The sequence below is a fragment of the Dermochelys coriacea genome, chromosome 8 (genome assembly GCF_009764565.3).
Source record: "Dermochelys coriacea isolate rDerCor1 chromosome 8, rDerCor1.pri.v4, whole genome shotgun sequence".
Lineage (NCBI taxonomy): Eukaryota > Metazoa > Chordata > Testudines > Dermochelyidae > Dermochelys > Dermochelys coriacea.
This window is the reverse complement of record NC_050075.1, coordinates 45,665,953-45,682,419: the sequence shown is the minus strand read 5'-3', so window position 1 is coordinate 45,682,419 and position 16,467 is coordinate 45,665,953. Positions and strand designations below refer to the sequence as shown.

At 38.9% G+C, this 16,467-nt stretch overlaps 1 protein-coding gene across 6 annotated transcripts in view; it reads left to right on the top strand.

The window, feature by feature from the left end:
* Nucleotides 1-16,467, top strand: part of SUCO (SUN domain containing ossification factor) — a 75,124-nt gene that overhangs the window by 55,159 nt on the left and 3,498 nt on the right. For all 6 annotated transcript variants that reach the window (XM_038413275.2, XM_038413274.2, XM_038413271.2 and 3 more), the window contains 6 exons: nucleotides 2,946-3,045; nucleotides 4,372-5,562; nucleotides 6,769-6,856; nucleotides 8,818-8,922; nucleotides 12,854-13,008; nucleotides 13,715-13,806. In XM_038413275.2, the coding sequence (XP_038269203.1) occupies nucleotides 2,946-3,045; nucleotides 4,372-5,562; nucleotides 6,769-6,856; nucleotides 8,818-8,922; nucleotides 12,854-13,008; nucleotides 13,715-13,806 (1,731 nt within the window). The remainder of the gene's footprint in view (nucleotides 1-2,945; nucleotides 3,046-4,371; nucleotides 5,563-6,768; nucleotides 6,857-8,817; nucleotides 8,923-12,853; nucleotides 13,009-13,714; nucleotides 13,807-16,467) is intronic.

Here is a 16,467-nt window from a genome sequence, read left to right as displayed (position 1 = left end):
TCTCTCACTTCCTTCTTAAGGCCCGTGGTGGTTGTTAGAATTGCTTGGCTTGCCCTAGCATATGCTCTCTGTGTTCATTGTAAATTCACTGAACAGTAAATAGTTTCTAGATTTATAGTTGATCAGTACTTCATAGTGTGGATACGATTTAGTTACCTTCAGTTCACAGTTTTGGGGTTTCCATTTCTCAGTACTGAGGGATGCATCGGTCACCCGGATTCAAACCCTGTATCTTTTTGTGCTAGAGCTTAGCCGTCCTGAATCGGCACTGAGTGCTTCGGTGTCAGTGCACTTCCTATTGTGCCCAAGACACAGCACTGCTCACCCTCCCCAGTACCTAAAAAGAGGCATAAGATCACTAGACAGACCACTGAGAGCACCAAATCAGTCCCAAATCCCCTAAGTATACGGAGTAGAGTACAGCTGAAACCTAAGCACTCCTCTGCTCTGGTACAGCTGAAACTGGCACCATTACTTTGGTGCCAAGGCAGGTACCATCAAGTCCAGGACCCAAAGGGCCCCTTCTACTTCTGCAGTACCACAATGACCTAAGACAATCTTGGTACTGATTAAGCCAGAGGTGGTTGTGGCAGTGAGAGATCTGCTGAGCCTATTGATACCAGTATCCACGGCAGTGCAGGAGACAGCACTCCTGGTACTTGCAGATGGAGGGGTGCCAGTATCATTGGTTCATTACTTGGTACTGCAACAACCTCCTGTGCCTTAGACTTCCTACCCATCGGTACAGTCGAAGGGGAAGCCTGCAATGTTGACTTCTGTACATTCTTTGCCAACTCAGCACTGGTCTCCGACACCATCGTGAGCATCGCCCCTCTTGATTAGCAGAGCGTGATTCGCTGTCCTCTGAATGAGAGACTGGCTCCTTCTTTTCCTAACCTTGGAACCAGTCACTGTATTCCCCACCCAGGTGTTACTCCCCTGGGTTGCCTTTGAGATCCTCTGGGTGGAAATGGGATTGAGCATCTGGCCAGGGAGTCATTGAGGGCCACTACCAGCTCAGTGGTCCTTCTGGAAACTGGGGGGATTCCCCCGAGTTTCTAGGTCTTACACAGAGAAGGAACAACTTGTGTACTTGGAGAGGCATGGGGAGTCTACTTGCAAGGAGTTGCTTGGTCCTCCGTCTGGTATTCGGCCTAGTACCAGGCAAGGCAGAGGCAGTTCTCAAGGAGCTGTGGGCTTCTGTGAGTTTTGCAACTCAGGATTGCCAACCAACAATCTCTTTTGGAACATTATGATTTTAACGTTTTGAGACTTCTTGTTTAAAGATTAAGGACATGTTCCTGGAGGATGCTAGATGTTCTCTTTAGTTGATGAGGGGAAATCCATACTGAGAAGTTTGCTGCAGGCTGGACTAGATGTTACAGACTTGGCTACTAAGGTGGCTGTTTTTTTGCAGTTTCCATGCGCAGGAGCTCTTGCTCTTTGGGGGTTTCCGCATGACGTCCAACAAACAATTCAAGACCTGCCCTTTTGAAGGGTCCTCACTTTTTTTTTTTTTTTTTTTTTTTTTATTTTAGAGCAGACAGACTTGAAGCTCTATGAGTAGAAAGATTCTGGAATTCCTTTAAAATCTTTGGGGTTGTATGCTCCTGTCCCGCCCAGGAAACTTTCTCCAGCAGCAGACCCACCTTACTCTGCTGCTCCTCATCAGGACGTGCAAAGAGTGAAAAGTAGAGGTTATAGACACAGGCGGCTACGTCCTTTGGCTTCTACATCAATGCTTGCTCCATCTAGACACCCAGGGGTTGCTAAACAGGCATTTTGATGGGTGGCTTAAGGATGCCATACTAGTTTACAGCTTCTTAGTGCTTGGTCCTGGTCTACTTCAGACCAATGGGTCTTAAGTTCTGTGCAATTTGTTTCTACCCCTCCCTCCCCATTTCTCTTCAGGAACCACTCTCTCAAGGGTTTCCTCCTCTAGTTGGTTGTCTCCTTTGGGTGGGAGCCACAGAGGAGGCGCTGCAGTGTCTCATGGGGAAGGGGTTCTGATTCCTGTTTGTTTCTAATCCTGAAAGCCAAGGGAGGTCTAATTTTAGACCTGCACCCCAACTCAACAGATATCTCAAATCTAAAGCTTTACATGGCCATCCTGGCTTCTGTTATTCCTGCCCTGGATCCTGCTATGCTGCCCTTGACTTAAGATGCCTACTCTCATGTGGCAATTATTGAGATCACAGAAAATATCTGATTCATAATGAAGCACTCTCATTACCAGTACTCAGTACCATGTGGGTACTGCTGAGGGAAAATTTTCCAATGAGACTCTACAGCGTGTGCTCACACACCAAGAGTGGAAGCAACATGTGCAACACATCTTGAACAACAGTTACAGAAGGCTAACTGTGTTTTCTCTCCTGTTCTGTGATATCTTTCCCCATAGTGCTGCCACCATAAACTCACCCTCCTGATTAGGGAAAAGATACTACTGTGATTTCCGTAGCTATTCTTGATGGATTAAATAGCCTGGGGTTCTGCATACCGGTCCAAATACCTTTTTGTTCTTTCCATGTCAAAATCTGCCGGATGTGGTCTTTAGCCTGTAGCTTTACACAGCCTTAGTTAGAGAGACTAAATACTATCTTTCTTCTCCCCTCCTTCTTCATAGAAATACTTTGGCACATCTTTCATATGCAAAACCACACCAACAGGTGTCCAATTCATCTAAATATAAACATTGAGAATCTGTATCTTGTTTGTTTAGTGTAGTTTGTTTGTTTGTTAATGCTACCAAATAAATGTTTATAGGGAAAATTAAATGAGAATTAATGGTTAATGAGAATTCAGACTTCTGAGCATCCTGTATTAACGTTTCCTGTTTTCTCACTCATTTTTATGCTTCCTTCCTGTTGACTTCTGTGGTATTCATGCAGCTCTCAGGAAGCTTCTTACACTAATTTGATTTGTGGTTCCATATACTTCAATAGGAAATAACAGTATGTCTGAAAATACCACGGTTGCTGCTGCCACTGCCACTTCAACAGATGCACCAAAACTGCCTGAACCAACCCTTCTTCCTTCACCAGAGTAAGTGTTTGATTGTGTGTTTAAATTTTAGTTCTAATGTGGTAGAGCTTGGCCATGACTAGAAATCTTCTGCATCAGACTGCTAGACTTCAGCCTTCGTTTATACTAGAAAACCCAAATGTAGACACACTTGCATGGGTTGAAACCTTGTCTATACAGGTACTTGAGCTTGACTTTAACATACTTGAAGTTCAGGTCTCTAATATTTGTTGATAGTTTTCAGAATGTAGTTATTGTGTATTGCGATAGTCTTCACTGCATGAAAGTATACGTGTAAAGTGATTTTTTTTTTCCAGGAAAAGCTAAATTACTTCTTGCTTGACTCAATGAAACCATTGTATTGTACCTTTTTTAAAACAGGAAGTCAAAGGTTCTGGGTCAAACAAGTTTTTGAGACCACTGAAACAGTTGAACAAAACCATAGGCTTTGTAAAACAATCTAATCACACGATGGACAATATTCTTAGGCAATATAAAATTTCTAAAAATTCAACCCAGAGAGAGTAGGCAACACATTGGACTAATTCACTTTCTTTTTTTCTGGGCCCTGGGTTCATATCTTAGCTTGTCACAAGTGAATTGCACTTCATAAATCTGTATCATATTGGCTATTGTTGCAAATAAACTTGTCTATTTTGGAGGCTAGGAAGGCCATTGCTGAGGGTTTTTGGTTTGAATGTTAAGGAATTTAACAATTCCTTGGTATATTGACACTACAGATCATACCACAGACAACTTATTCTTTTTCCATTAATTACAACAATCTGGAATTGAGTTCTGCTTTGGAACCAAGCCTGGAATTCTTTTCCTCCTCTTTCTTCACAGCCCTTAGTCAAGTTTCTCAGGATCTGATTTCTGCTCTGCCCTTATTGTTGCAGGGTACCTCTACTAAGTCCCATGTAGAACTGGCTCTAATAAGGAAGATTAGGTTCTGTGCAATTTATACTCTGTTCTATGGGTCTCTGGGTTTGAGGAACCAATCTAGAAAATGTGTATCCTGATACAAGAAAATAAATTGAGCGATCTCCAAATTGACATTTGTCCATGGTACAAAGCCACTATGTGATTTGGCACAGTTGTCAATTTTTGTTCAAGAGAAGCCTATGCCTGGGACAATCAGGGATATTATCCCAAGTAGGATTGAGATGTATTGCTGAGATAAATGAGTGATTTACTTAATTGGAATGGCTCCTGCTTACATTATTTCTGACGTTTATTAACTGATATTCGTCTTTCCTGGGCATCACTTTCATGCATTAATTTTTTACAACTACCACCATATCCTACAAAGGTATATGCTGTGTTTATTTTATCTTCTGTTTGTAGGCTTGTAACTACAGAGATACCACAAATAGATAAGGAACAACTAGTCAAGGAACAATTAGTCCTGGAATTAACGAAGGAGAGCCCCATTGTTCAGCTAGTTCAAGAGTATGAAGAGGAGGCAAGTCAATCAACGGTGACCCTGCTGCCTAGTGATGAACAAGAGGAAGAAACATCAACATGGTTTGAATCTGAGACAGAAATCTATTGCTATGAGCTGGTGACGGTTTGTTGTATTTCTAGCTTTTCAGAATATCTATACAAGTGGTGTTCAGCTGCAGAAGCTGTTCATCGGCAACGTAGCAAAACTTCTGAGAGCAAGCAAGGGGATTACTCTGTTACCATTCAGCATTCACAGCCAGTTCCAACAGAATCTTTACATGTTTCAATAGATGAACCTCTGCCTGAGAAACTAGACGGAGAAATTACAGGGAAAGCACCTGGATCTACTGTTGCAAGTGACTTAAGCAGTGTACTCCATGAGGATATCACAAACCAGACTATAGATTCTATTGAATTGGAACCCAGTCATCCTCAGACTGTCTCTCAATCTCTCCCCTTAGAAGTTACTTCTGAAATTAAGCCATTGTCTACAATGGAGGTCTCCTTGGAGCCCACAAAATGTGAGGCAGCACAGTTAACTTCCCAGTTAATTCCCCAAGAGGATACTGTTGAGATACATACTGAAACAGAAAAGAAAGCTGAGAGCACTGGTTTTGAGAAACAGTCTGTGGTCCCTGAAACAAACGTTGTCAGTGAATTCAAGGAGATCAGCACAGGAGAGACTGATTCTGTCCAAATCCTCTCAAAACCTACAGAGACTGTACCACAGCCTGAATACACAATAGCTACGGTAGGCAATGATGTTGGGGAAGCAAAAATGAGTGCTTCAGAAATGCAGAAGCAAGTACTGTCTCCTGTTGTAGAATCTTCTGCATCAACAGAAATAAAATATGATGAGCAAACAACTGAAGAAGCTTTTCTAGCTATTCCCGTTTCTGGTGGACAGCAGAGAATGGCTACAGACTTCTATGCTGAATTGCAAAATTCCACAGATCTAGGTTATACTAATGGAAATCTTGTTCATGGATCTAATCAAAAGGAGTCTGTATTTATGAGACTTAATAATCGTATTAAAGCCCTGGAAGTAAACATGTCTCTCAGCAGCCGCTATCTAGAAGAACTTAGTCAAAGGTAAGACTCCTAATAAATTATGAAAATCTACCTTTATCATGTCTTAAAATGTGTTTAACATGACACAGCCAATGATATTAGAAAAATTTATAGGCAACATGTATTTGAGTAACTGATCAGCAATGTAAAGCTTTTTTTCAGACAATTGAGAAATAACTGACCATTAGTAGAAGCTGCCAAAAGTTTAGATTTCTGTATCTGGATTTTTCCCTATGTATTTCAAGCTGCCACTGAATTTTATATTCTACTGCAGAATACACAGTGCTCCATTTGTAAGGAGTTTATGTATTGTCTGGGAATGTGCGCTAATCCTTCTGCAAGCCTTCCAGTGTAGGATCTGATTCGGCTGTCTCAAGTCAATTGCAGAAGCATCCAGGCCTATAGTAATTTCCCTTACTAAGTGCGACAATCTGTGATAATCTATGGTGGCATGTAGTCCTTTTTTGGTTAATACAGTAATGTCAAACTCCCGTGTTTGTGTTTTTAAAAAGAGAAGGATAGGGAAGGGAAATACAACCGGCAGATTATAATGAAGTTAATATAACTATTCAATAGTTATTTTTGATGCATGCATGGGAGTAAAGGTTGGTTAATCTTCTCATCATACACTAATTACAGAATCTTTCTTAGTAAAGGCTATAGTTGTAAATGTTTGCATTTCTCCTACTTGCTGCTGCCTCAACACTGAAAGCTTTTTGCAGTGCATTCACCCTAATGTAGCTCCTATAACCATGCTTATCGACTCCAATCTTCTGGTTAGTGCTATTTAATTCTGCTTCCTGTGAGTCACTATTAATCAGCACCAACAGTCAGTAGCAGAAACACCTTCCCACTCCAAACATTTCTGACATGCAACCTATTGCTAACTCTTTTAATATTAAAATAGATTAATAGATACTAAGGTCAGAAGGGACCATTATGATCATCTAGTCCGACCCCCTGCACAACACAGGCCACAGAATCTCACCCACCCATTAAATAGGCTTTAATTTGGCTCCTAAACAGTGTTAAAAGTTATCTGAGAATTAAACAGCAGAGTTGTTCCAGAGGGTGGGAAACTTCAAAGGAGAGAGGTTTTCTCCCTAAATCTGGTTAGATTGTGGGAAGGGGAAGAGAGGAAGTTAGTACTAGATGAATGGAGGAAGGTGCTGTGGTGACAATCTGTGAAATTGTAGTCTTTAATGTGGAACCCAATTCATTTTATAGGTACCGAAAGCAAATGGAAGAAATGCAGAAGGCTTTCAATAAGACTATAGTCAAACTTCAGAACACTTCAACAATAGCAGAAGAGCAGGTACAAATTGCTTCTGTTTAGAAGTTGGTGACGGTATATCTTAACCAAGAGATTCTCAAGAATGTGTAAAAGCTTACAAGGACAATGTCAGTATTTTAGAACTTTTGTTTAGTGACTGTATTGAGCACAAATCTTTAGAAATAGTCATGTTTTGTTACTCCTGAAACAGTTATGTAAAAGCTGCATATTTGATAAGGATTGCTTTTCTATTTAATGTCCTCCAATTCTCCATTTTGTAATTAATTAAATTTTAGGTGATTCCTTTTCTGTAAATGAATGGGAAGCTCAGACTTTTTTCCCTTCCATCTTAATTTCTTAAATTTACTTTTCGAGAAAAAGAAATAACTGGTATAAGTAATCTGAAGGCGATGGATACAATTTTCCAGAAGGGCCTCCAAGTCCCATTTTCAAAAATCGTTTAAGCACTTCTGCTTCTAAATCACACAAGCATTTTTGAAAATTTTACCTTGTGTTTATGCAGATCCATACCTGATCACTTGCTTCTTTTGAACTCTTATTTTCAACCCTTATAAATGTAGGTCACCCTACTTTGAAAAGGAATGAATTGACAGCTGCTGAGAGAGAGGTTTGCGGGGTTGGGAACCCCCTGTAGATAGTCACACTTGCATAAGAGTTTCCATTCCAACTCCGTGCTTTCAGTAATTTAAAGCTTCTGAAACTTATTTGAGCTGAAATCTTCCAGGCTGGGTCTTGGTCCAAAAGTGAAATTTCTTTTTAGAAAGTTTTCAGAGTAGCAGCCGTGTTAGTCTGTATTCACAAAAAGAAAAGGAGTACTTGTGGCACCTTAGAGACTAACAAATTTATTAGAGCATAAGCTTTCGTGAGCTACAGCTCACTGCATCCGATGAAGTGAGCTGTAGCTCACGAAAGCTTATGCTCTAATAAATTTGTTAGTCTCTAAGGTGCCACAAGTACTCCTTTTCTTTTTAGAAAGTGTAAGCAAAAGTTTTGTTTGCTACACTGGTGCCTTCAGAAAGCACAATATTTATTTTTTTTCATCCACCTTCCTTGTTTATACTGGGAAGTCATATGTATCAGCCACTTTAGACAAGGCTTTGCCTCAGACTTGTGGTGTGGTTTTTTGTATTTGTTTTTTTAACATATGCTGTACCTTCCTTAATGTATTTAGAGGGTGAAGATTGAAACTGCTTGAGCATGCTTTAAATTGATTCCGTAATCTCCCTACCCCAAATGTACTAAAGTAGTTTGCAGAACAATTAGCAATGCAAGGTAATAGAAGCAATTCCAGACTTTAAACACGAGGTTTTTTTAAACATCCTGTTTCCACTAGGTCCTGAAGCATTTTAAGCGTCATCTCGTCAAAATGTAGTTCTTGACAAGTAACTTATAGGGATAGGATATTTATATGGCTATGGTAACTGTTGAAATTCAGGGGAAAAACTAAGTTTTCTAAACAACATATCACAAGTATTATTGCATTCAGACTTTCATTGGAAGTCTTTCAACTACTGCTATTTGAACACAATGTAAATCTCATTTAATGAACTTACCATAAGAGACGTTGGTTTCATTTTTGTTATGCACTTTACAGAAGGGAATAGTTAGAAATCATCATAGTGGGATGTATTGGTATTGTATTACAAAAGATTATTGGATGCCGTTAGAGTTCTTAGAACTGCTAAAGATTTTCAATAAAGCTTTTCATGCAGAAATTTGACACAGCTAAAATGTTGCTTTTACTCTGTTTCAGGTGCTGTGTAGAGAATAGCTTTCTGCATTATAGAATAAGATCTCCTAACTACTGTAAAAGTTTGTCTTTAGTCAGCATGTAAATGAATTTTTCATAAGCCTATGGCTATGTAGTGTCTGCTGCCTTCGTGGATAAGATGGAATTATAATTTGATAAATAGTATGGTACATGTTAGCAGAATCCCACATACTGAACTAAGTGGGGATAAACCAACTTTTTTTAAACACAGGATCAGCGGCAAACAGAAGCCATCCAACTGCTACAAGCACAGCTGACCAACATGACACAGCTAGTTTCCAATCTGTCAACAACTGTGGCTGAACTAAAACATGAGGTAATTAGAACTCAGCAGTACAATGAGAGGCATGAGAGACTTGTATAAAATGTTTCTTGGATTGTTGGTAGCTGAGTCTTGCCGGGGTAAAACTTAATCTGCAAGGAGATGCAGGTAGCATTGCTTTCAGCCCCCTTTGACAGCCAGCCAAGTATTTAGCCGTCAGTGTGAGTTTTCTTGTCTGCAGCAGGACTGCTTTTAAAAATAGCTGCTGAAATATGGGGACAAGGGGCTGCAGGAGTATAGAATGTAGTAATGGGTAGAAAATTAAAGGGTCTAGTCAGGTTGACCTAATACCTGGAGTTCATGCCTTAATGGTGAGGACTTTTGGTCAAGTGAGGTAGAAAAGCAGCAGCAGCTCACTCTCTGATGCATGATACCTCCAACAAAACTAAAATGAGACTAGGCAGCTAATTAAATCTTTGTCTTGATGAATACCAACAGATTCAAAGAGAAAACAAAAGCAATTAAAAGCCATTTAATAAAAATGTCATAACTAAACTTAAAACCAACACTATCTATTCATTTGTGGTTATTTGAGTATCAAGTCATTGATTTGCAGGATCAAAAGAATGAAAGGGACTTTCAGAAGTATGCGTGGTATTTCTTAAATCTGCATAGAGACAAGTGGAAAAGTGTTAGTTTACCGTTTCATCATAGTGCTGCTAAGGATAAATAAGACTAATGTTTCAGCTTCATGGTAAATGAACAAGAAGATAGAAGAAATAACCATTTACAGTTGTTCTCCAATCTTTGCCAAGAATTCAGGATTGTTAATTATTCTGTGGATTCCCATAAATTATAGTGTAGCAGAATTACTGAGCCACATATAAAGTTTCTGTAATGGACCAGGGCATATGCGGTCTGGCCTAATTGTTACAGCTGTGCTGAGGTCTGCCCACCAGGGGATGGTAGTCTCCGGACAGGAGCTGAAGGAATCACGAGCCAGTTTCCATAAGCAAGGGTCAGGATCAAGCCGGGATTGAAGGCCAGAGTTCAGAGGCAGTGCCATGTTAGCATAAAGAGGCAGGAATCAGGATCAGAGTCAGGCTGGAGTCAAAGATTGGAGATCAGAGATCAAGCAGTGTCAGGATATTGCAGCAGGCTGAAGTCTGTGTTGCCCAGATAACTTCCTGGGTCAACCTCTGGGGTTAAATAGGGGGCCTGGCAAATCGGAGGGCCACAGGGTTCTGTCACTGTGGATGTCTTGAGCTGCACTTCCTGCAGCACCTACTTTCGATAGTGCACCCTGGCTGTGCCTCTTCATGGCCTCCCGATGGTACTGTGGGACTACAATCCGTTGCACGCTCCACAGATGCTGGTTCTAGTCCTGGAAGTACTTACAATGGCTTCTCTGGCAACTGGTATGCTTTACTAAACAATTAAGGCTGTGAGACACGACATGCAGCATAAAGACACACAGTCAGATATGAAGCAGACCAACAATGTGTAAAGACGATGTGGAGTTTTATTTGCCTAACTAAGCTAAATGAAAATTCTCTAATATTCAGAAGTACTAAAGGAACATAATCCTAAATACTAACATGCTATTTTTCGATCAATGAATATGGCTTTGTAGTTACCGCTAAAGAAAAATAAATTAAACAGTACAGAACGGTGTACCTTATAGTAAATACATATTGTGATCTTGAGTTGAAATTGTTGTTGCATTATTGAAGTGTGTACATACTCCACTGTGGAAATAATTAAAAAAAAAAACTTAGAAAAAAAATTACAAATTCACTTAAAAAGTAAGTAGCTCACATAAAGTGCAAGAGTGGAATTTTGTTTCTCCTGCAATAATTGATGAAACTCAAGCACCTAAATCTTGCATGAGGAAAAGGTTGGTTGGTTTTTGTTTCAGGTGCTGGAGTGGAACTTGAGAGATCTGGGTTTAATCTCCAAGCTTCCTGTGTATGATCTTGGTTAGATCATGTCATCTGTTCTTCAGTTCTCCATCTGTAAAATGGGAATGTTTTCTCCCACTTGATTGTCTTTTGTATTTAGTTAGTAAAACAGTCTGTGCCTTGAGTTTACAATGTGTATACACAGTGCCTAGGACAATCTCAGTCAAGGTCACTATATATAATAGTAAACAATAAAGCAGGGAATGCAACTCTTTGCACTGTTTAGGTGTTGGGGTGTCATAATTTATCAGTTAACAGATCCAAAAATACATGCTTTTTGAAGGAAAAAGTTGAAATTCCATGGAACACCCCTCAAAGATATTTAATATCAGCAGTCTTCAAGGGCCATATTGCCACAAGCTGTGGTCAGCAGAGGCACTTGAGCAGGATCCCTGTTAAAGAGTGGGAACAGTGGGCAGGGCATTCTGTGAAGGCTTCAAGATACTGGAACTTGCTTCAATCCCCAGGGTCCAAAATAGCTTGAGATTGGTGAATTTCTGAACATGCTGCCAAAGACATCTTTTAAGGTGTTTGGAAAGGGTTGGGAGTGTTTCCAACAATAATAAAGAAATAGAAAGGAGTTTCTGTAAGTGGCTGGCTGGCAGTGTTCCTGTTAAAATGATTACTTTAATGCTTCTGGGGTTTTATTGTATCAGGGCGTCTAGAGCCTTGGATTGGCATCTTTTATATTTTAAATCGAAATAAATGTAATTTAAAATAAAATGCATACTGCTTTTTTCTGATTAGCTGACGACATTTGGCCTTACGTTGTGCATTCACTTGGTTGGGAATTGTGAAATAGCTCGTTGTGCTTTTTAATATAGTATGAACGGCTTAGCATAAAACTCTAAAAACGTTTTTAAAAATAAACATGGAAAGTGTAGCTAAGCTCCTCCTCCCCCTCCCCCCCCCGGAAAAAAATAGCTGGAATAATTCCCCTTTGTAAGTTACTTTGATTGTAAAGTAATGCCCTTGAATTTCAGTTTTTTGGTACGATAATAGCAAGCTTAATACAATTTGTCAGCCAGTGATCTTCAGAATCAAGCACTATTTATAATGTGTATACATTTTAAAAAAAAAATCCTCCCATATAGATGAGGCGTGGTAAGGGACATGTCCCTTCAAAGTAGATGAGTGACCTTTTAAGAGATCAGCTTTATATAAAATAAGATTAACCAGGTTCCATGGTGTAGAACAGTTTTTCTTCAGAGAAGATAGTTTCTTATTAAAAATGTTCTTACGTGTGTATCTGAAACCTAAATTAAGATATTTTTATATGCTCTTCATGGGAGAAACTATAACTCCATCTGCTTAGAAATCACCTAACCTATGTGAGTTTCAGCATAATTTGAAAAATAAGCATTTGTTTAGTATAGAGAATAGAGTACATTTCTGTTAATGAGAAGTCATTATAATCCAGGCAGCATACTTGCATATCTCTTCAAAGTTTTAATGAAATTCAGAAGCACATAAGAGTAGCCATACTGGGTCAGACCAGAGATCTATCTAGCCAAGTATTCTGTCTTCCGACAGTGGCAAATGCCAGGTGCCCCAGAGGGAATGAACAGAACAGGTATTTATCAAGCAATCCATCCCCTGTTGCCCATTCCCAGCTTCTGGCAAACCCTAACCCTAAGGCCATGTATGACTGTGAACGTGTTTGAACATTTCTTTAATGCAGCTGAACTTTTTATCTGATCTTAATGCTGTAAAAAGTACTTTGAAAATGCTAGGTATACTGGCTTTAACAGCTGTCAAACTTAAGTGGCAGATACACTTACAGCATATTAAATGCCAGGACTTGACCTGTTGGCTATATAGCAGACTACTTAACTTTGAGAAATGGATATTATGAAGTGGAACAGAAAAAAAAAAAATCCCTAGAGTTGATTTGAAAACTGATCTATTCATTAAAGTTTACATGAAGCTGAACGTGTTCAGCTTCAACTGCTAGCTCCATTGTATTTAAACTTCTCTTATTTAGTCTTTGGATTTTTTATTTTTAAAATCCAATTATTTTTCAGGTGTCTGACCGACAAAGCTATCTTGTGATTTCTTTGGTTCTCTGTGTCATCCTGGGTTTGATGCTTTGTATGCAGCGTTGCAGAAATACATCTCAATTCAATGAAGATTACCTCTCAAAAATCCCCAAAAGTAATCACTACCCAAGCCCCAAAAGGTAATATCTCTGACATTCTAATCAATTCTTACAACTTTATATTTACAATTTTATCTGGCATTTGATAGTTGCTCACTTATTCTGTTTCTATGCAGTTGAATTGTTTGTCAATTTTAATTATACCAGTCTGATTTTCTGTAAGTTCAGAAGTTTGGGTTCTGATAAGCAAAAGACATACCCTTTAACATCTAGACTTCTATAGAAGAATAGTTCCTGTGGAGGAGTTTGTAGAAAGCAGTGCCTTTTATTTGCAAAAGGGTCTAACATCACTAATGTAGGAATGGGATCAGATCCTGGATGTGAAGAGAGAACACTGCATCTCACTCTCCAGTAGCTTTCTTTGGCCATCAGGAAGAGCACCACTGGCAAGGTCCAGAGCAGTTTTGAGAAACCTTGCCATGGGGAAGGCTTGCTGCAGTGTGAAGGTGTAACACTGACAGCGCCCAGTCGTCTGGGGGGGGATCGAACCTGAGACCTCTGGAGCTAAATGCATGAGCTAAAAGTCATATGGCCCTTAGATAAGGCTGTAGAGCAGACTCATTGATCTCTCTCTCTCTCTCCTCTCAGTGCCATGAGATGGGGCAGAGCACCACACCCAGGAGATGTGTGGGTTACAAAACTATAAAGAGTGGTAATGGGGGAAGTAAGTGTCTCCCAAGAGTACTCTGGGAAATGGAACTTTATTGTGTTTTTTTTGTCATTACAGGTGTTTTTCCTCCTATGATGATATGAATCTGAAAAGAAGAACTTCTTTTCCACTTGTCAGGTCCCAGTCTTTTCAGCTAACTAGCAAAGAAGGTATGTTTCATGTATGGCTAATTCTTCCTAGTGGTGGTTGTAAAGTCGGTACCATATGAGTTATGTATTGTAGATGTATGATCATGTAGTTTGTAAACCAGTTTCAAAAAAGGTAATCCAGAAGCACTCTACTTGTACGCTACTGAAGTCTATAACTGTGTACGTTGGGAAATAGTGAATTGAAGTAGTTCAGTGGGTAATGTTTTTTTTTTTATAGTCTCTAAAACAGAAATGTATAAGTTTTTTCTGAGTTCAGTGCAAAAAATCAAAATTGTTTAGGGTTACTACAGTGGAATTAACAAAAGCTTTCATGGGGGAGGGGGAGAATCCTAGAACGTTTTACGAGCTTAAACAAAATGCCAACTACACAGTCAGCCACTTTAAGAGTAAGAGCACTTTATTTTAATATTTTAAAAGCAAACAGTAATGCTAAACTATTTAGGAAAGAAGAGGAGAATAGCAAACCATTGAAACTGCAGGGAAACTTTAGGTGGGCAAGATATAATAAAGCTGGAATTTGGTTAAGATGCAGGTTCCTAACACACTTACAGAAATACTTTGATAGCTATAAAGATAAATAGGCAGGACTTTGATTTTAATGTCTCCTCCGCCATTGTACATTTGGGGCATTAGTTCACAACTGACTGAGCGCATGCACCATTTGAAGCCCCTAGCACAGAAATCACTTGGCCTGACCTTGTTTAGCTAGAAATAGGAAGTCAGAGAGCAATGTGATACTACTGCACCATATGCTCACTTTAATATAAGACTCCTCAGCAAGCCAAAAAAATTTGACTCCTTAATCTTGGAACTTTTTAAAAGAAATACAAGGAATACTGCATGCTTCTCTTTATTAAAAAAAAAAAAAAAAAAGAGAGAGAGAGAGAAACCTTTTTGGTATGAGTTACACAGCTAAATTTGGAGTTTCAGAAGTAGACAAGCCTATTTAAGGAAGTCATAGAAAAAAATTTTCTGTAAACCCTGAATACAATACTTAAGTTTTTGCTACTCTAGATTAACATTGAGTTGGATTTCCACTTTTTGGGGAGCGAGTGGATACTCTATCAGACTAGATTAAAAAAAATTCTCATTTGTCTTGTTCGTTTTTCTATGTCAGCATAGGTGTTGGCCAGCAACTATATTTCCAGTCTTTTTTTTTTTTAAAAAAAAATCCCGCATTTTAGTGTACATGAACCTATGTGGAAACTACTTCCTGCTTCAGGAGCAGAGTTTCAGAAAAGAAAAGAGTAAATCAGGAGAGTCCAGTTGGCAATCACCAAGCCTTGAGAACAATCAAGTGGGGGTAGAAATCAGTCATTGTAGGGCTGAATTCTTACCCTAAATTAAATGGAGAGCACTTTTATATTTGGGTGTGTTAAGAAACTGGGTTCATTTTAGAATAGTATTGTCAACATTGAATAAACGAATTGTGGTTCAAAGAATATTGCCAAATATTTTTAAACAAAATGAGGGCACAGAATATGTAAACTGAACTCCTATATAAAACCTGTGTATAATTATAGACTTAACTTGAATTTGAGTATTGTTGTACCTGGTGGGAGCTTAATTTTTTTCTCAAAGTTCAAAATTTTCTGAAATGTGAGCCTAAATTTAAGTTCCTAAATAAGTGAGCACACAGCAGCTCCCATTCAATCCGTATGTCATCAGAAATGTGCACTTACAATACTCCATGCTCTGCAGAGAAGAACATGTGTTTGTTAAATCAGGCATCTGGTTGAGTTTATATAAACTGGGGGATACTAAATTCAAAAAAGGTAATGTTTTTAGAGATTGCTGTTCATTGATGTTAAAATAATCTCTTGGTGTTTCTAGCAAACTTGAACTCCCTTTATCCATGACTATGCTAGCTAGACTTTTAGTCTGTTGTACAGTAATATATACATTAAAAACAAGGGGGTTTTTTTTTCATTCTTCTGGAGGTCTTTGACACTAAGTATACATTTACAACCCTCCATTACTCCCAACCAGCAATGGCCAAGCAAAAATATTGTAAACATGTTTTTATTTGATACGTTCAACAATATTATATTAAATACTAAGGAGACTGCCGTAGTTAGATTTACACTTCATATCTCGTAAATTTTGGGTCACTGTCTTTAAGGGGTTAACATCATCTGCACCTAGCTGTGGAATCTGCTGGTAAGTTGTGCTATTTTTGGAGGATCACTTCCCCAGATCATGTATCTTCACTCTCGCACTCCTAAAGTCGGGGGAATTAGCCCAGAACTAAGCCATATTCTGCTAAGAGGAACTCTGAAAGGAAAAATCTGAATCTGGTAGACTGTTGACCTTAACTTTAATTTACACTTGTCAGTATCCACAACTCTCTATGCACTGGTATGTTTATAGTTTGTGTGTGAGAGATCTGAAAAAAATTAATCCAATATGAAACATAGCATTCTATAATACGTTGATTTGTAACAACCTTGAAGGAGTTTAGGTTCCGAAAACATTTCCCTCAACATTTTGGGTGCCCAGCTTGAGACCATTTAAAAAAGATCATAACTCTCTCTCTGATGGTCAACACCTGTCTTGAAGTGGCACAACCAAAATATTAAGGCATCCAAATTCACTAGTGACTTTTCCTCTTTCACAGATTAAATCTTTTTTCCAGCTTTCATGTTAAAGGAAAATTGAATC